General features: G+C 33.9%; 1 protein-coding gene and 1 non-coding gene across 2 annotated transcripts in view; one reads left to right on the top strand and one right to left on the bottom strand.

The window, feature by feature from the left end:
- Positions 1-21,253, top strand: part of SPATA16 (spermatogenesis associated 16) — a 203,725-nt gene that overhangs the window by 39,877 nt on the left and 142,595 nt on the right. Inside the window, 1 exon segment of the mRNA XM_090285969.1 lies at positions 5,146-5,291. Within this exon segment, the coding sequence (XP_090142095.1) occupies positions 5,146-5,291 (146 nt within the window).
- Positions 3,221-3,323, bottom strand: LOC150020888 (U6 spliceosomal RNA). The gene has a single exon (XR_016513506.1). It is a non-coding gene; the product is annotated as a U6 spliceosomal RNA (small nuclear RNA).

The raw sequence follows: 21,253 nt of genomic DNA, 5'->3' as shown, positions 1-21,253 counted from the left end.
TTCTAATCCTCTTTATACACCAGAGAGCTGGAGTTTAGGGGTATCCTGGAAAAAAACTGAAGGTTAATGTATATAATCTATATAGTTCATAAAATAAGAAAATTACTGGCTGGTCATATCAAGGTGAAACACAGGGGAATGAACTCACTGTGGCCACACCTCTATTTGAAGGCTACCTGGGGGAAAAAAAGACTGAAGCACAGCCATTTTAACAAATAGGAGTGGGAGTGATTAATTACTTTTTACTGCCATTCAACAGCTTGTCACCCAGGGAGTAACCTCATTTCTTCAATTCCCATAAATTTAATAGAGGTCACATCATGGCCTACTTGGCTGAAAAGCATTGCTTCTGAAACCCTGATGGTACTTTTAAGTCCACTGATGTGTGAACATAATTCTCTGCATCTCTTAGCTTCACATACTCTGTCTCTCCCATGGAGACACTTTAGTAGATCTATGTGGCACCACGTAGAAACTTACAAGTAGTGAGCTCTCTGATTCATTCCTCTTTCATGCAATGAGATGATAGAAAACTTAAAACCAATGGGTGTTATTCTACAGTGTAGAGCTTCTTTCCATTCTGTTAAGGAAATATAAAAAGATATTTATTGCAATTGAAAACTACTAGTTATAAGACCTTTTCAACCTGAATATTTAATTTGGTATCTAAAAAGAAATTTTAAGCATTACAGTAAAAGACTTACAGGTAAGGATGGTGGTTAGCTGTTGTTCCTAATTCTCATCTCAGCATATGCATTAACCCACATAAAGAAATTCTGGAAAAGTAAGGTAACTGCAAAGGTCTGCCAAACACCAGATTGAATTCTTGAAAAACACAGCACCAAGGAAGAACAGATAATACAAAATTAGATTATTACTTATATCTATTGTATACCCAAAACAGAGACACAGGCCTTTTTTAACTACAATGTGACCATCCCCAACTTTACTCAAAGACTCATTTCTGGGGCTCTCAGTGCTATTTCAATCCCTAATTCCACTACTAATACCTCTCTTTTTATATCTATGCATAAAATGTTATTTCTTTAACATTTGGGAAATAGAAATTGATAAGCAGCAGATAATCCATAAATGATGAAATATTAATGACTAGCAAATGTTGAACAAAAGATCTAGTCTTACAATTAACTAAGAAAAGCAGCTGGTAAAGTTTTAAAGAATCATAATAAGCCCATAATTCCTTAAATAGCTTTTGTTAAAAGAGGTGGAAATAAAAGCTATCTATTTTGTCTTCTGTAAGACAAAGAAGCACTCAATAACCTTATACAGTATTCCCTCACTTATTGCGGGTATTACATTCTAGACGCCCCCGCGATAGGTGAAAACCTGCGAAGTAGGAACCTTACATTTATTTTAGTATTTATATATATTTTAAGGCTTTATAAACACTTCCCACACACTTATAAGCCGTTCCCAGTCCCTTATTAACCTTCCCCACTCCCTTATTAACCTTTTCCACACTTTTATAAACACTACTTATGTTCTTAAACATATTCTACACTCTTAAACCTACGTAACTTTAACAACATACATATACGGTACCGCAAAATCCCATGATACAGCAAAAAATTCGCAATAAATAATTAAATATAATATTTTAAAAAATCACGCGATACAGTGAGGCCACGATAAGTGAATCGTGATACAGAGAGGGACTACTGTATAAGAAAACTAAAATAAATGAGTTAAGTATCCAACTAAAGATATTACTTGAAGACCTACAGGAAAAAATATACCATAAGAAAAGAAAGGGACAAAATTAAATATCAAGGTCAGCAAAGGAAACAGAAGGCTAGTGAATTAGAAAGCATGATGGCAGAACTAATAAATTAATCTGAAAGCTCGTTGTTTTTAGAGAAAACAAAATAATCAAACTAGCAATTCTAGTGAATTTACTATTGAAACTCTCATTTAATATCTAGCTTTTCATCAAAACGAAAAATACTCCCATAAGGGTTTTCACTGCATTTTTCCTTTAACATCATGCTTTTAATTTTTCCATGCTCCAGTCAAAAATATTTTAGGCTTCATTCTGAAATAAAAAATTAAGACCTAATATTATTTTTCCTAATCCAAAGTCTTCTTTCTAATTGATATATTATGTCAGGTACATAGTTCAAAAGTTTCTATTTCCTTATCTCTATAACTTATTTCATCAAATTCTTAATGTATAGTTTTAGACAAAAATAGTGAGCAAAGTTATTTTTCCTACATTCAAACAAATTTATACCACATTAAAATCTTTCATCTTCTGGAGAATTCTTAGCCTTTACAAATGTCTGCATAGAAATTTTTTAATTTAGTAAAATATCTGGACCTTTTTTTACAATCCTGATATCAGTATTTTGTCTACACTTACCTTTAAGTCTACCTTTGAATTCAACATATTCTAAAAATATTCGCCTTATGGCAAAGCTTATTTCAAAGATATACCCTTTGGCAAAAACAAAGTAATATCTGATAAAACCAAGAAACTTCCCTATCTTAAAATACTTGATTGATTAAACAAGATTTTACCACAAATATATATAAGATCTACCCAGCAGGCTGCCTGTTTTCCATTTTAATGTGAATTGAAAATTTATTTTTGTCTTACAGTGCTGTCTTACAGTTTGGTTTCATGAAGTACTCACTTTAGTATGTTAAGATTGATTATTTTTATTACTCTTCTGGCCTTGAATCTCATAGAAGTAGAAAATATTGCAGACATTAGAAAATAAGACATTTATCCTTCACTTTGTTTCAGTGTTCATAGACAAAGCCTTTAATATAATTGAATTTGAAGGCTGGCTTCCTCTTGCTATGCAGGATCTCAATGTCCTCATGGAAGCTACTCCCTGACTACTCCCTAAATGCCCCACATTAGTCCCACATCAAGTGTGCCTAAGAAAGGAGGCTTATCGGCACCACCACATTAAAGAGGAACACAGATGGGAAAGGGCAGAGAATATGTACAATGTGTGGCTTGTTGCTTTTTGTTGGTTCGTTTCTATAAAATTTTATATGAAGAGTTCAGGAAGTTTGGGTATTTAAAACATGAAAAAATAATGCTGATTTTATTTAGAAGATAAAATTAATCAACAAGGTCTATAATTTTAATACTGTAACATATTAACAAACAAAACTTACACAATTTCAATTCATTTTGTTTCCTACTGATTTGGACTTTAAAATAGCTATGCTACCCAAGCAAAAAAATTTTAATATGGAACATTTCACGAATTTGTGTGTCATCCTTGCACAGGGGCTGTGCTAACCTCCGTATCATCCTAGTTTTAATATATGTGTGCCAAAGCAAGCACCAAATTTTTTTTTTCTCAAAAACTTTTTTTTCTGAAATTTTTATTTCTGGGTCCTGTGGGATCAGATTGGTAGAAGAGCAGAGATGCTGTCTCAAACTGCCATGTTCAAACTACAATACTTTCTTAAATTATATTTTAGGATCTGTTTACAACCATATTGACAATTGTAAGGTTGGAATTTGGGAGCAATTACTAAATCAATGTTATATTTTTTTCTCTTTTATATCCAATTTGATCAGGTTATCTTTATGAAGCATCCAAAGTTAGCGTTGACTGAGGTCTTTTATGTTGTATCTTCACCAATTAGTGTTTACTGTTTCTTACAAAATAATTTTTAAAAGTGTTTTATAATATTTACTCAGACAGTTCTTATCAGAATATGCATAGCAGTTGAATCTTTTATAATTTGGGGAGGATCTTTACATCTGATCACATAGACATATTTGTTACTGAAAGAAAGAAAATAGTTTATATGTCTAAAGAGCTCTTATCATTAATAAGAAAAAGATGAAGATAATAAACAAGACAAGAAATAGAAAACAGGAATATACACGGAGAAAAATAGCTAAATTTTATTTTAAAAGTCCTATCTGATACACATTAAATATAAAAGCAGTAATTTTTGTTTGATTATTAATAGTTAGTACTCGATAAATATTTATTGAGTAAATGAATGAAGTAATATTTTTCACCCATCAAATTGGAAAAAAGTTTTAAAAATTAAGTTTTCAGAATTGACAGGATATCAGAAAAATTTAATATAATTAGGTAACTACCCATTTAAACTAGGGATGTTCAACACCTAGAGTCTAGATCCTCTTTGTGCCAATAATCAATGTAAATGGCCAGCCAATTTTAACTTAATCTAATAAAGAAAATGTAAACTATATTACTTAAACAAACAGAATTTAGGATATAAGAAATTTTATGTTAAGGTATAGATGGATAGGTATTAACTTCAAATATTACTATCCCCAGTGAGAAAATTTCCCCCAGTATACACATAGATGGAGATAGAAAAGGGCAGAGATGCAGATATTCTAAATAAGGTCACCAAACAGAGCATGGGGCTTCTCCTTCACCATCAGCCTCGATTCCAAAGGACAATAGGAAATTCTGTGGGGGGAAAAAAGTGCTGATCTACCCTTGCTATATTATTGACACTTCTTAATGGTACGGGTTATTCAAAAAAAATTACTAGTTTCTCTCTACAGTTTATCCATAGTGCACAGAAACCATTGACTTCCCGGAATTTTTATTAAGAATCCCACACTCTTGCCATGTTTTTCAGATATTGTGGCCTCTGCCAATAAATCCTAATAAATTTTTACTTCTTTTCTTTCAGTAACATTCTAGAGAATATGATTCAGACTCAAATTAATCACCAATCATTTTAATGACTCCTAGGAGTTTACTTCCGATACCTCTTATTATATTAAATCAAACTTGATAGTGTGATAGATCATTGCTCAGCTGGGTTTTCATAAAAGCACTGGTATTTAATATGATTTATACCTGGTTTTCTGTTAATATCTTTGCTTATTGTGTGCTTCATTTTTAAAACAGTCATTCTTAGCAAATGGCACTTATTTAAAATATAGCGTACTTCTAAAGTATTTTACAGGAAGCATTTTACAGTAAAATGTTACTGATAGTCACATAATAGTGATCAGAAATAATTTATTTAATTTATAATCAAAATATTAATATTTTACTTGTATTTGGGTAAAAGTATGTGTATATATATGCATGTTTTGCTTATTTAAAGGATAAATTATAACTCAAGATTATTAGGATATTTAAAGTATTGTATTTTTTTAAGTTTTGCAGCAAAGGGGCAGCTTTGGGAAAACCATTTGAAGCATCTGCTGAAGATATAGCAAGTGTGGCAAGTTTTATTGAGACAAAGCTTGTTATATGCTATCTACGGATGAGGAAACCTGACCTTGCCTTGAATCATGCACACAGGTAAAATGAAATATTAATAACCACAAGTAAGTATGTACTATCTATGCAAGCAGAGAGTATTATATGAACCTGTATTATCAGTTCCTATTCCACTTACATTTAAAGACAAAACAAAAACATTTCTTCACTCCTTGATTTATGTTAAATTAGACAATTATAGAGACCATATAAAGAGCATCTCAAAACCTAATGAAAGAAATAGACATAAACAACTATTTCATAATGTAGGGAAAAGTAAAAAGGCAAATAACTGTAGTAGCAAATTACTGAAGGAAGAAAGGAGGGAGCAAATAAGGTAAGTAAGGGAGGTAATACTGAAGAATGAGAGGATTTCCAAAATCGCACAAACTAGGGAGAATGGTGGAAGGAAATGCCAACTGTGAAGCATGAACAAAGACTTGAAAGTTCGTTGCTTATTTTGGGTGATCGCAAGCTTCTCAGAGGATGCTATGTGGGCATGAGAGCTGCCCATAGATATGAAACCCTTTTTATCTATGTCCTTAAATTTTATTTTTCATATTTCTATTACTCTTCAAAATTCTGTACTGTTACATTATCTCATAACTCTAGAATCCCCAGACCTGTCTTATTTTTTATAAAAATATTCTTCTTTTATGGCCTTTTACTTAAAGCCTTGCTCTTCTTATGAGTAATAATCAGTTTAATCTACAGCAAAGATAATGTGATTCTGTTATGCCTTTCAAATAATGCTCTCCTTAGAATTATGATGTGTCTATCCCTCTCTGCCTGACTTAGAATAATTTACCTAGAATATTTGTCTTGTCCATTATCTGATCTCACACCATGTGTTCTTTTGGATACAAATAGCAAAACAAATACCAACATGAAAGAAAATGCCTTCCCTGTTAATAACCACTAGGAAATATAACTATCAGTTATCTTATGACCAATTGTGTAAGTAAGACATCTGTCACTATGGTAAAAGTCACAACCTCACATCTACAAGGATGTGAAAGTTTGACCCAAGATTCTCACACCTCTAAGGAGACCTCAAGCTGGTAGGCTTAAGACTGACACCAAGGAGCAGCAGATAACAAAATCACTTTGAAATTCACAAGATAACCACCTTGAAAGAAATTTTCCTGTTTAAATAAATTACAGAACCTAAAGCATATTCTCTTTGACACTGAAAGAAAATTCAGTTTTCTATACAGTAGTCCCTCTCTATATCGCAGCTCTCTTATCGCGGCCTCACTGTATAGCGGGATTTTTTTAAATATTATATTTAATTATTTATAGCGGGTTTTGCTATAATGTTAATAAGGAATTGGGAATTATTTAAAAGTGTGTGGGAAGGGTTTATAAAACCTTAAAATATATATGAATACTAAAATAAATGTAAGGTTCCTACTTCGCGGGTTTTCACCTATCATGGGGGTTCTAGAATATAATACCTGCAATAAGTGAGGGACTACTGTATTTTCTGGAAACATTTCATGCAACCACAGTTTCCAAATTCAGTATTAGGACATATGGTTTGTCCAAGAATTATATTTTATTTCCATTTTTAAAAACCAATATTGGAAATATAATATGTATTTTAGTATGTCAGAGTATTGGAATTTCTGGGCTATTTGGGTGACTTGTGAGCCTATTGGAAAAAATAGTTGGAATTAGGATTAACCTAGAAAAATCTATGAGTATATGTAAACAATAATGAATTGAAATGCACTAAAAATAATTCTACATCACCTTCCTCATGGATTTCACTACACATAAAAAAGGCCACCAATATGGCCTACACTTTAAGAAAAATATCTTCTCAATATTAAAAATAGTATGATGAGTTTTCAAATCACTTATAATAATAAAAATGCTCCAATTGATACACAGTCAGGTCCAAATCCTGTTTAGTATTTTAAAAATAAGAATATGAACATGTTGAAAAATTTTACTAAAATCAAATATAAAAAAGAGTTTAATGCTACAGTTCCTGAGGATGCTTGCATCCTTCAGTAAATTCACTCTTTGGACTTAAAAACTTTTGTTTTAAAACTGAGTGCTCTCGAGACTTCCGGCCAAGATGGAGGCTTAGACGGACACGCTAGGTCTCCCTCTACAACTAGAGAGGAATACAACTACTTCAAAACAAAGGATAACTAGAAATTCCAGAAAATAAAACTACACGGAAGCCCAACACATGAAGTTATAAACCAGCGGTGCCATTTGGGCAGGTAAGAGTTAAAGAGGGCAGCGCTGTTTGCGATCGCACCTGAGACCGCGGCGGGGGCGGCAAGAAATCCCAGCTGCGGTCGGGCCCCTGGCAGTGCGCGACCCCAGCGCTGGGGAGAGCAGCCACCGCATCGCCTTGAACAGTGAGGCCCAGGGGGGCGGGAGGACGGATCCCGGTCTCCTAGCTGAATAACTGTGTGAATCCATCTTGGACCCCCGCCCCCAAAGAAAGCACCACAGGGCTGCGAAATAGGTCGCAGACAGGCGCCGGTCGCTGACTTGTGACGCGTACACAGGCACTGCCCCATACAGCCGGCCCAAGAAAACAAAACGCATCTGTCAAAATGAGGCAGACAACTATAGAAATCCCAGTGACACAGCTCACCAGGCAACAGATAGAGAACCTGACAGATGAACAGATAAGAAACCTGTCAGAGGCTCAGTTCTGGGCCATTGTTATCAGGTGGCTTACAGAATTCACAAAAGAGCAGGAAAAAGATAAGAAAGAAGCGAAAAACATTCATAACGAAAGGAACAAAACCGCATACGAGACAGATGGTGAGGAAAAAAAATCCAGAGTTCATTTCAACAAACTGGAATATGGAGAAGGAACAAGCAGTCAACCAATGCAGAGAGAGGAAATGGCAAGCAACAATGAGAGGATCAGAAACCTCTGGGACAGCTATAAAAGGCCCAACATAAGAACCATTGGTTTGCCAGAGAGTGAGGAAGATGAACTAGAACTTGAAAAATTGAGTGAAAATATAATAAAGGAGAACTTCCCAGACTTGGGGAAGGGAATAGACTTGCAGGTCCAGGAAGCAAGGAGAGTTCCCAAGAGACTGGACCCAGGGAGAACCACTCCAAGACACATTATAATCAAAATGTCAAAAATTAAAGATAAAGAGAGAATCTTAAAAGCAGCAAGAGAGAAGAAAAGAATTATGTACAAAGGGGTCCCAATTAGACTATCAGCTGACTTCTCAAGGGAAACCCTACAGGCAAGAAGGGACTGGCAAGAAATATTCAAAGTAATGAAAATCCAAAACTTACAACCACGAATACTCTATCCAGCGAAACTGTCATTCAGAATAGAAGGACAGAGAAAGTGTTTCCAGGACAAAATAAAACTGAAAGAGTTCATTAGATCCAAACCACTGTTATATGAGATGTTAAAGGGACTGGTTTAAAAAACAGAAGCTAGGGAGATGAAACAAAGGCAAACTAAACAGGCAACGAGAGTGGAAAAGGAACTGTGGGTACGGGAAGCATATTGGGGGGAGGTCAACAGGGAGGGGGAGTGGGGAGAGGGAGGGAGATGATATAGGAATTGGGGATCATGGTAGGAGGGAATGGAATAGACGGAGAGAGGTTGGGAGGAACTGTATGCACAACTAATGGACATAATCTAAAAGGGGGGGACAACTGGAGGGAGGGGGGCCACCGGGTGGAGGGGAGCAGAGGGAAGGGAAATTGGCACAAATGTAATATTTTAATCAATAAAACACATTAAATCTGAAAAAAAAAAAAACACTGAGTGCTCTCTCAAGACCTTGAAAATTACTGAGAGGAAAATATATAATGGTGAATAATAAAGTGATATTTCCTATATGCTAGAATTAATATTTGTGTGCTTTCTTTTCCTATTGTCAAATAATTTTTGCTTTGTTTTTAAATTAAACATTAAGTAGGAATGCAAATCAATAGAGGCTAAATCGTCAATTCATATAATTAATAATGCACCAAGTGAAATAAATCATTTTGTTAGGCTTGTATATTGCAGAACTGCAGAAGTAAGTGCATGTGATTCTAATATTAGAATGTTTTCAGAGATCTCAGATTTAAAAATAGATATTGAAATACAATCAATAAATATATTTCTAAATTAATTAATCAGAATACTCAGTCTATAAATAGCTTACAATCATTGGTGATACTCTGGGTGCAAAATTTTGCTTTTGTATTATTAACACATTATGATGACTGATACTAATCATGGATCAAAATTAAAATTAAAATATCCCTTTTTGCATTTATTTGCATTTGCTGAAGCCTCCTTTCTTTAATTTTATGTAAATGTGAAGTCTACTGTATATATTTCTGAGATTTATTAACACAAAAATTAGCTTAAAACCATAATGTTTCTGATAAAAATAAGTAACTGTTGTTTTTTCATGTAGAAGACTATGAGAACCATAACTTTACAGTTTAAAGTTCAACAAAGGTATATATTAAAAATTACTGAATATTGCCATTTAAAATATGATAAGTGATACAAAGTCTCTAGAAATAATTATTAACAAAAACAGGGTTTTTTTTCCTAATAACATATTGAAAGTGGCAAACATGGTCATCATTTTTTTTACTTCAGTCAAAAGTGATGCCTCAATTGACCAAACATATCAAATCTATGCTCACTTCATCAAACTAGTGACATTGTTTATCAGTAGGTGTTTTGAAAATTCCTAAGACTAATTTCTATAACTGCTCTCTTATCAAGAGTAAAATTCTATTTTGATGTATGTAATTACAAAGATTCTAATGATCCATGTCACTTTTTTGCATATGTCTCACCTTTAGATTTTGGTTTGTTTTTGTTTCAGCATTTTGATGTCACAAAGTGGCAAGTGAAATGCAGTGAAAATACCAAATATGTGGAAAATATTCTATTTTCAAAATTGTTCTATAATGGTGACATCTACATTCCTTCATTCACTCAACAAATATTATTGACTGTTTACAAAGAGCCTGTGCTAGGGACCAGAGAGAAAAATTGTAAACAGGGAATATATGGTATCTGTACATAGTAGAAAGTAGCAAAGTTTAAAATGAATATTCATAAATCTATGAGAAAAGAACGTGATAAATGCTATGAAAGAAATAAAGATAATTTCATGTTATGGAAGCAACATAGTATATTGAATTAGAGGACAGAGTCTGGAATCTGACTGCTAAGGTTTAAATTATGACTCCCCTGCTCACCAGTTAGTCTGAGTTTAATTTTTTACAAAACTCGTAGGCAGCCGTCCGTCTCGAGAGACGATGGTGTAGCTTCTCAAGAGTCTATCTGCACCGCCGAGAATGGCTGTGCAGTCCAACTCGGGAGTGACACGGTATCTGTCTCCTCCCGTGTTGAATCGACATCTTGCGATGACGCTGGAGTGTCCTCTCCAGTGAAGCTGAAGCTACAGAGCCTGGGCAGGGTGATATGGAGGGTCTGCTGTTGCCCATGCAGCAGACTCCCCCTCTCTTCGCAGCTGAAGGGTCCAAGGGAAAGACGGAGTCAATACAGCTTGGCTTCAGGTGCGCCGCAGGAGTTGCCGGTGTTGACTACAACGTCAAACCGCCTTAGGGACTCCGGCTCCGGATTTTCTGTCGGAGTTTACTCCCTTAGCCTTTCCCCTGAAGAGGTATGCCGCAAGGCAGCGGAGGTTTTTTGGAGTCAGAGTTTTCCTTCTCTGATGTGCCCTGACTGGAAGATCGAACCAGCGACACTTAGCTCGCAGGCCGATGCTCAATCCACTGAGCCAAACCAGCCAGGGACATTTACGAAACTAGACTATAATAATAGTATGTACTTTACAAATACTATCTCACAATTTTTTGAAAAAATTAAATACAAACCCATGGATTTTTTTTTTTTATTCCAGCCATTAAAGAGTCACTAATATTGAACCTGCCTTCCTGCTGTAAACAACTATAAAAATGGACAAAATATATAAGACAACTGTTTGCAGATATCGGACAATAATCACAGTAGGACTTTGATCCTTGAGAGAAGAGAATATACATTGTGAACCCCTCAATTTTCTTAGCTTTTAGCTTAGGTTATTTTCCTGCCTTAAGTCAAGGAAGACAGAGATCAAATTAAACTATAGTCTCACTGAGTTGAGGATGCAGAGATTAGAAATCTTGGATGCCAAAAAAGTTGTAATTTACAAGGAAGTTGGCCAAAGAAGAGGTAGCTGTGTGAGGAAGTTGCGGGTAGAAGTCCACATGAGGATTTACTGCAGGTACTTGGCCAATGTGAATAGTCAGACTCACATAGCAGAGATTTCCTGTTAAAAGTGTAAGTGCTAAATGGAAATATTAGAGAAGCTGCAGTGATAAGAGTTGGAGTACCAGTGAAAAGCGACCTTACTATGTGCCTCAGGCATTCAGCTGAAACCCCAGGAAGGCCAATGCTGACAGACTGACAGTGACAGGATGGGAGGTGGAAGGGGGAGAAAGGGCAAAAGAAGGTGAAGGAGCTAGTCAAGGAACTAGTATAAATGACCCATGGACACGAACAACGGGGCAGGGACTGACTGTAGGAGAAGTGGGGTGGGCGGGACAGGGGAGAAAATGGGGGGGGGGAAATGGGACAACTGTAACAGAACAACAATAAAAAAATTATAATTAAAAAAAGAGTAAGGACAGTGTTCTCAGAAAGGACTATACTTTAGGATTATACTCAAAGCCCACATATACCAACCTTAACATACACTGAAACCAAGCAAGACAAGAACAAGATTATTCATCATTGAAACTGACTAATAGTAAAAATTTTTCAATAGGTTTTCTAAGACAATGTGATAATCTGATTTCTTACACAGTTTCATCCAAAGTGTCCAGCATAAAATAAAGAATTACTACACATGCAAAGAAGAAGGAAAATGAGACTCATACTTAAGAAAATAAACAGTCCAGTGAAACAGACCCAAGAATATCCAGATTTTAGAATTACTAGAGGATTTTTTTTAAACTGTGAAAAATTACCTCAAAAACCTTGAGGTAAAAATAGTTATAATAAGTAAAGAGATGAAACTCTAACAGAAAAATAAAAACTATAGAAAAGAACCCAATAGAGCTTTTGCATAGATTGATAAAATATCTGAAATAAAAAATGTACTGATGACCTTAACATAAAATTGCAGACTGCTAATGGTAAGGTTAGTGAGCCTTATGACAAATCAATAGGAACTGCCCAATATTAAAAACAGCAAGTAAAGAGAGATTTTAAAAAATTAACCAATGCTTCAGTGACCTGTCCTAGGGGCTGTAACAAGCAATCTAGCTTACATGTAAACTGAAATCTCAAAGACAAATAGAGAATAGGTCATAAAAGAATTACTGGAAATTTCTCAAATTTGGTTTACAAAAGGAAGATCCAGTTAGCCCCAACTAGGATAAATGCAAAAAGAACCATATCTAGGGACATCATAATGAAAGTCTTGAAAACCCAAGATGGAAATAGTACACTAAAAGCAGCCAAAGGAAAACAATGCATTGCATACAGAGAACAATGATACAAATAACAGGTAACTTTTAGTTCGAAATAATGAAGGCCAGGGGAGAACAATGGGGAAAAAATTGGAACAACTGTAAAAGAACAATAATAAAAAAGGCAAAAAAAGAAAGATAGAAATAATGGAGACCAAGATACAACAGAACAACTTTAAAGGGATGAAAGAAAAATAAATGATGTCAAACCAGAATTCTATTATTCAGCAAAAATACTTTTCAAAAATGAGAGTGAAATCAATATATCTTTATATAAATAAAAGTTTTAAAATCAATCTTCAGCAGATCTACACTTCAAGAAATAATAAAAAAGCTATTTCATTTTAAGTAAATGACAATAGAATGAGATTTGGATTCACAAAAATGGCAAACAAATGAGTAAATTTGAAAAACCATTTTTTATAAAATGTATTTAAAGAAGAGCATTTTGTCATATCATCTCAATAAAAATCATAAGATTACATTATTTCAGTGGAAAATATTTGACCACAATACCACAGGGCCTGTAAGAGGGAGCACACATGGAATTTTATTACTAATGTGTTTACATGAAATAGTACATTATTAACTCTAAGTAGTCTGTGTTAAATTAAGAATGCACATTATAATCCTTAGAATAACTAAAAAGTGTAAAAGTACAGCTGGAAAATCAGTAATGGACTTAAAATTATATACTAAAAATATTTAAGTAACTGAAGATAAATGAGGAAGGAGTAATGAAGAAATAAATAATGAGTGAAATATTAGAAGATAATAAGATAGTACAGTTGAACCAAACCATATTAATAATTGTATTAAATGTACATTGAATAAACATTCCATTTAAAAGACAGTGACTGTAAATATAGATTAAGTCACAAGATTTAACTACCAATATACACTATCTAGAAAAAGACATGGGTTTAAAGTAAAAGGAAGAAAAATTATATACCGTACAGTAAACATTTAAACCTGGTTTTATGTCAGGTTTGCCTATTTAATATCAGATGATGTGGACTTCAAGGAAAAGGGTATTACCAGAAATAAAAATAAGGCTCAAAAAACTTTTGGAAATGTGAAATCTGACAGAGTTTTTTTTTAACCACAGTGGAATTAAAGTAGGAATCGTTAACAGTAAGTTATCTAGAAAATCTCTTCACATATTTGGAAATTAAACAATACACATCCAGATAACCATGAGTCAAATGTAAAAATAAATAAATAACCAAAGGATTTAAATCTTTGCTTCATCACTTACTAGCTTTGACTTTCATAATTAACTTCTCTTTGCCTTGGTTCTCTCATCTTTAAATCTTAGTCCTTTTTAAAGTCATTTGCACATCTCAAAATGTATCAGATTTGTATTTTACTTTAGTCCCACGAACAACAACAAATGCTGATTATTTTCGATGATAATTATACCAATAAATTATATAAATGCATAGAGGAAACTATTATTTTAAACTATCATTTTTGAACCCCAAAAGATACTCAATTAAGTAGACAATTTGAAAACTTCTATGAAAATACAACTTTTGGGGCCTCCTCATTTTCCACAACTTTGAGGATAATTAAAGTGCTAAGAGGTGATCTGAGCTTAAAGGATTACAGATATTCATGAGTTTTAGAATGAACTGGTTCATACAGGAAGTAACAAAAGTCTTGGAAATATCTTTAAGATTTCACAAGTGAAATATTTTAAATGCAACAGCTCTTACAACTTAATAATAAAAAAACAAATAACCTGATATTAAAATCAGACCAAAGACCTAAATAGACACTTTTCCAAAGAAGACATTCATATAGCCAACAGATATATGAATAAGCCTAACATTATTAATCATCAGGGAGATGCATAACAAAATAATGAGATATCACCTCATACCTATCAGGATTGCTAATATCAAAAAGAGAAAAGATAACAAATGTTGCTGAGGGAATTGAGAAAATGAAACCCTTGTACACTATTAGTAGGAATGTTAACAGGTATAGCCATTATGGAAAACAGTATTGAGGTTCTTCATATATTTAAAAATAGAACTGCCATATGATCCAGCAAATCCACTACTGGATACATGTCTAAAGAAATGAAGTCAGTATCTTGAAAAGACATCTGCATTCCCATATTCACTGCAACATTATTCACAATAACAAAGATGTGGAAGCAACCTAAATATCCACTGATGGATGGCTGGATAAAGAAAATGTAAGATATACACACACAGTGGAATATTATTCATCCATAAAAAGTAGGAAATCCTGCCATTTGTGACAACATAAATGAACCTAGAGGACATTATGCCAATTGAAATAAGCCAGAGAAACACAAATACTGTCTGATCTCATTTATATGTGGAATCTAAAAAAGGCTAACTCTTAGAAACAGAGTAGAATAGTGGTTGCCTGGGCCTGAGGAGTGGGGAAAATAGGGAGATGTTGGTCAAAGGATACAAACTTTTTTTTTTAATTGAGTAAGTTCTAGGAATCTAATGTTTAATACTGTACTATATATGTTATATTTGCTAAAAGGGTAAATCTTGTGTTCTTACCACACCAAAAAAAAAGTAACTATGTGATATATGTGATGTGACAGATGTATTAATTAATTATGATAATCACTTCATTTCACAATATATACATGTATCAAACCATAATATGTTACACCTCAAATATATACAATTTTTATTTGTCAAATATATCTCAATAACACTTAGGGGAAATTAAAATAAAAGTAAGTGAGCAAAAAAATAAATAAAATTTGGCCGTTGAATCTAGTTGCATTATATAAAACAAAACAATTCTCATAAAAGAGGAAGGTGCAATTCTACCTGACGATATATAACCCTGGGTACTTCACAGTGTCTTCCTTTGGGAAAACACAGGATGACTATTTTAATGACATTGCCATTCATTTCAGAAAGACATTAGATTATCCATACTCATTTTTTTCAACTCGTAAAGTAGGGGCCTGAGTTAGAAAACCCCTGTTTCTTCCTTGTTCTAACCTTCTATGATCACTAGATTACTGATTATTCCTTTCAGTTGAACGGAATAAGCATGCTCTGAACATGCATGCACGCAGGTTTGTATGAGCTTGTGGGTATGGGTAAAGCAGGGAAATCATGGCATTAGCATTTTAAAGATACTCGGTTGGACTTTTTGCAAGTTAGTCACTTTGCCTCTTTGAGAAGTTAGGCATGTTACAATACCGTACATGTCATTAGTACCTTTATATCTCTTGCTATTTTATCCTCATGCAAATATATCTACCTATAAAAATATCCTTTCACTGAAAATTATATTAAACACTACCAACATTTCCCTTCAATTCTAAAAAGAATATGAACATGCCAGTTTCCGCGTAAGAGCAGAGATTGTGTTCATTATACCATACTTCAGAGAATAGCCATAATACCTGTCTACAGTGCAAAGTTGACCAAATTAAGAAATAGTTCTCAAGCCAGAACAAACACAAGCATTTATTGAACACCTACCGTGTAGGTATGAATTAGGCACTTCATGTGGTATCTCAGTTAGTCCTTCTAAAAACTTCTTGAGAAGGTTTCCTTACTACCATTTTACAGATAAAAGAACTAAATTCCAGCAAACCTATGACATCACAGTAATTTTTCTTTCTCCTAAAAATTCTGGCTGTCATTTCATCCCATCCAGAAAATTATATACAAATCACAGCCTCTTTAAAATCTGGAGGGATTCCCATACAGGTTGAGGTAGCAGTGGGATGTAGTGGGTATTATTCTGATATCATAAAACCTGGAGTCAACTACCGCTTTACTGATTGTTTTCAAAAAGACTTGCTTTCCTCATGTGTGACTTGTGGATAATATTTAGCAAGCCTACTGCACAATATTGATGCAACACAGCTTGCAATTTGTGATGCGAATCACAGGACTCTAACATATATCAATGCTTTTCTTCCTCCTTTTTACCTAAAGCCCTGCCTCTTCTTTGTGATTATCACATAAATTAATAACTCTTGCAAGATAAACACATAGCTTTAATTGTGTAAAAAAAATAAGTTAAGAAAATAATAGAATGAATATTAAAGCAAATATATTTCAAAAAATTATTAAATATGGTCATATATTATCCAAGAAATACAGAGGTCTAAGTGTCTAAGAATCATCATTTGCTTTTATTTTAGCAAGAATAGAAGAAACAGGATTTTGATGGCTCAGTCATCTTATTAGAAGTTTCTTTTCTGAAGAAGGAGGAAGAGGAGAAGGAAGAGAAGTAGGACAAAGGGAAGGAGGAGAAACAGAAGGAGAAGGGGAGGGGAAAGAGAAGAAGGAGGAGAAGACAAGGAGAAAGGAAAAAAGAAAGAGAGGGGAGAGAAGGAGGAAAATAGGAAGAACAAAAAGACAGCAATTGCATCTGATGAGAGAAAAATTTGAAGACTTAGCAAAGGTAGAGAAAAACAGATTGACCCTCTCCAGAGTTTTCAATAATTGGCAGGTTCTAAAACTGAATCAGATTCCTTGCATTGCCTAAGTTGCAAAAGACGTAATAAAAGGTCAATACTCTATTTATATTAAACATATTTACAAACTTTCATGCTTATATTTGTAATTTTTTTCATTATACAGATCTTGCATAGATTAATTAAAATTACCTATGGCATTCTTATATTGCCTCTGTGATACTTGCCATTCCTTCCATGGCTCTTCATCCAGACATTGATCTTCTAACTTTATATTCAGATTGAATGCATTTTAGTTTACATTCATCTTGCTTGATGTTTTATGTCTCATCCTAGCTTCCACTCTTTCTCTTCTAACAATTTAGTCTAGTCTTAACTCTGGGATCAGTATCCATTTGGCTTTCATCTTTCCTTCTCATTAACTCATTAATATAAAAAATTGTTTATAAATGAGGAAGCAATATACTAATGGAATGGCATGGTATTCTTATGCAACAATGCATCTGTCTATCTTTACAAGATAAATCAACCAGTTCTTCTTGGTTTGCTCCCTTGTTTTTGATTACCTTGTGGTTCTTGAGAAACAGAGCCGGGGGTGGTCGCGCACAGATCCTGTGCCAAGTACTACCTTCACAATATGATTATTTTGATCCAGGCCTCAAAGATGACAAGAAGGCTGCACAGACACTTGTCATGGGTGGGTTTATTCTTACATTGTTGTAAGATGATTCTATTATATTTGTTTCCCACTTTCTAATCTATCAGCTCTAAAATCCATTCTGATGGGTTGAACAAATCACTTAGCCTTTCTGCAACCTCTTACTCTGTAAATTCTCACTGGGATATTAAAAGCATTTGTGTACTTGAAATATTCTAAAACATGTCAATTGCTTGGCCTGGGGTAAGTACAAATGAGAACAGAAGAGATAGATTTGTTCCTACTTCTTACAAGGTCAACTGATTTTTTTAAAGTTCTAAATTTTTCAGAATTAATTCTGTAAATGCAAATAAAGAAAAGAAAGGAAGCCATAAGTGTCCTTGAAATGCAGTTAAACAAGGTCCAACAAGCCAAGGTCTGGATTTGAATTCCTGCAACATCACTGCCTAACCTTGACTTTCACAAGTCACCCAACTTTTCTTTGCCTCACTTCTGCATTTCTGAACAGCATCTTCCTTAACACTTGCAAGGGGGTCAAATGATATTATAGACAGGAAAACATTTTGCAAATGGAAAATATTTGTGCAAATCTTAACCTTAAGGTCAACATCCTGTTTATTTTCAAAGACCTCAGGTGAGAAACCTAAAATTTTACAATTCTAGAATTCAAAAACTTCTTTTCATGAGCACATTTGCTCTGTTTATCACAGTGAGTAGTCAATCTATCTAATGCTCACCAATAAAGGGAAAACTACTTTGATTGTCCTCATGGGGACATTTGTTTTTAGCCTCCTAATTCGCAGCCTTTACATGCAAAAAGATTTCCAGACAAGTAGTTAGAAACTGGAATAGGTCAGGACCAGTACTAAAACTGAAGAAGTGTTGGGAAATACAAGATATTGATGAACCTGGATGTTCAAAAATGTTAAAAATAATTGAGAAATTAGTCATCTCTTAATTGGAGAACTACCCACATATCCAAATTTAACGTACTCTGTTTGAAGGGACTAAAGCATACCTCCAGGCTAAACTATGAAATTAATGTTTCTGTCTTGTTCTCAAAACAACTCTCCTCAATGATTTTCCACTCTTTCAGTCCCAAGGATCTTTTTTTGGATATTTGGCATTGGGAAGTCACCACATGAGCTATTACATATAGGGCTACATGTAACAAGACAACCTTGGAGAAGGCCAGTTATTACAGAACAGGTAAAAAATCATGGCTTAGATGCCAGCCCCTATTGATTGGATAGCTCTTGTCAGCCTGTGTTTGATATTTAAGTTTTCTTTTTACCTTTTTCCCAGTTAGAAATCTCTTGTTGGGTGTGCCCAGTGTGCTCTCACTCTAATGTTTTACCTTAGATGAGCTGCCTGCCTTACAAATAAAGGTACCGTTCTACTATTCATTTTACTTTACATAATTTATTTCTTGGATAAGAATATTTTCATGGATATTTTATATTACTGACAACATAGTACTAGCCTCAATTAACAGTTTGCAAATCCTGGGGTTATACGGTTGCTGCTGTATTTATCTAAACTCTCCCTCATTTCCTCTCCTGTTGCTGTGGCAAGAATTTTGCATGTTTATCCTCTTTCAGGCCTGTGCCCTTTCCTCATTTTTCACAGAAGGCTTAAGAGCAGCCATATGTTAAGTTATAATACCTTTAGTTTGAAAAAAAAAGTCTCCCTGGTGGCACTGCCTATAACTTTGCTCACAGGTTACAGTGTGACATACATTCCTTATAAACCTTCCTCACTGGAGGAAATGCAGAGCATGTGCCTTTTCTGGGTTACCTAAGGCAAAATAATTTTGTAATTGGATATAAATGTTCTTATAATATTACCAAGTATTAAGCTCTTGTTAGAAAATATGATTTTCACACAGAAGATGGTAGATTTCACAGTAGTATTTTTTTGGTGTTGCACTGTAAGATGTTAATAGATAAAAAGAAGTCTAATATATAAGTTTACTATATATTAACCTCAATTCTTATGCTTCTTTAGACTTTTGGATTCTATTATCTTTCCTTGTAGAATGTACTCAACACATAGAGACTCTGATAAAGTAGTTTTTGGGTTTTAGGAAGAAAGTAATGTGGGAATCACATTGAGAAGTCACATGTATATAGTCCAAAAAAAGAGAAGGGGTATTTTGGTTTTAGGAGAGAGATCAAAAGGATGGTGTGATATAGTGCAAATTATTAAACAAGCATGTCTTATGTGCCTCTTCATCTTCATCTGTATAGTTAGAGTCTTCATACCCATTTTTTACTATTTACCTGTCCTTGAGCTGGTCTTATGACCCCATTATATTTTTAAACATTATTGAGGATCCCAAAGACTTTTTCTTTTATGTGAGTTATATCTTTAAATATTTACCATATTAGAAATTAAATTGTAGAAACTTAAAAATATTTATTTATTTAAAAATAATAAAAAAACTATTACATATTAACATAAAATACCTATTCTATAAAAAATTAATGTGTGGCATTATAAAAGAAAACTGGATTCTCATATCTAATTCTGCATTCAGTATGTTTTAATATGGTTGAACTACATTAAGAAAATCCAGTCTGACACAGATGTATAGTTAGAAAAGAGAATGTTAATAGACTTTTTAGATAATCTTGAATAATCTTTGATAATAAACCAAGATTTAGCATGTGGTAGTTTCTTAAAGATTAACTACAATGTAGATTCTGAAATCATATCAAACAACTTGTACTCTGCTACATTAAAAACCATTTGGTCTTCCTTACGCTTTGAATGGATTGTTTACCTGTGCATGAATCATACACCAGTTATTTAGAAAATAATGTATCATTTGCAACTTCCTATTATGCAGAACTCAATTATGCAATAGTGAATTTTTTAAATTGCACGTTAATATCACCGATCTCATTAAAAAAACCTTTAAGCATTGGGTAACTGTTAAGTTTACAGTAAAAGATACAAGCTCAAACTTTTATCTCTGGCAATAAATACTGTCAGTTGTGTTCCTTTAAGTGACAGGCACACATTTATTTCCAAGAAATGCCTGCCAAATTCCAAGTCAGATAATCATAGTTTGTTAGTTGTTCTTCCGAGTAAAACGTGGTGTTCCATGGAAACAGTGACTAAGTCAGCTCGCAAATGCAAACACCGGCACAAGTGCTTTCCCCACGACTGCCATCATATGCTGTTATGCCTGAGAGCCATGCTTTATGCATATGGCCCATCTAGCCATGCCAAACATTTTAAAAAGACAATTAAAAATCTCAAGAATTGAGATTTATGAGATTTATAATTTGGGGGAAGGGACAAGAAGGAAGAGTATTCAATGGGTAAAGAATACATTCAATGACTATTAGAGAGAGCAGTTTGCTATCACTGATTTGATTTCTGAAAAAGAGCCTGCAGTTT

Source organism: Furipterus horrens, unplaced genomic scaffold, assembly GCF_987537825.1.
Source record: "Furipterus horrens unplaced genomic scaffold, mFurHor1.1.pri manual_scaffold_1, whole genome shotgun sequence".
Lineage (NCBI taxonomy): Eukaryota > Metazoa > Chordata > Mammalia > Chiroptera > Furipteridae > Furipterus > Furipterus horrens.
The sequence above is the reverse complement of the archived record's forward strand: the minus strand, read 5'-3'. Positions and strand labels throughout refer to the sequence as shown.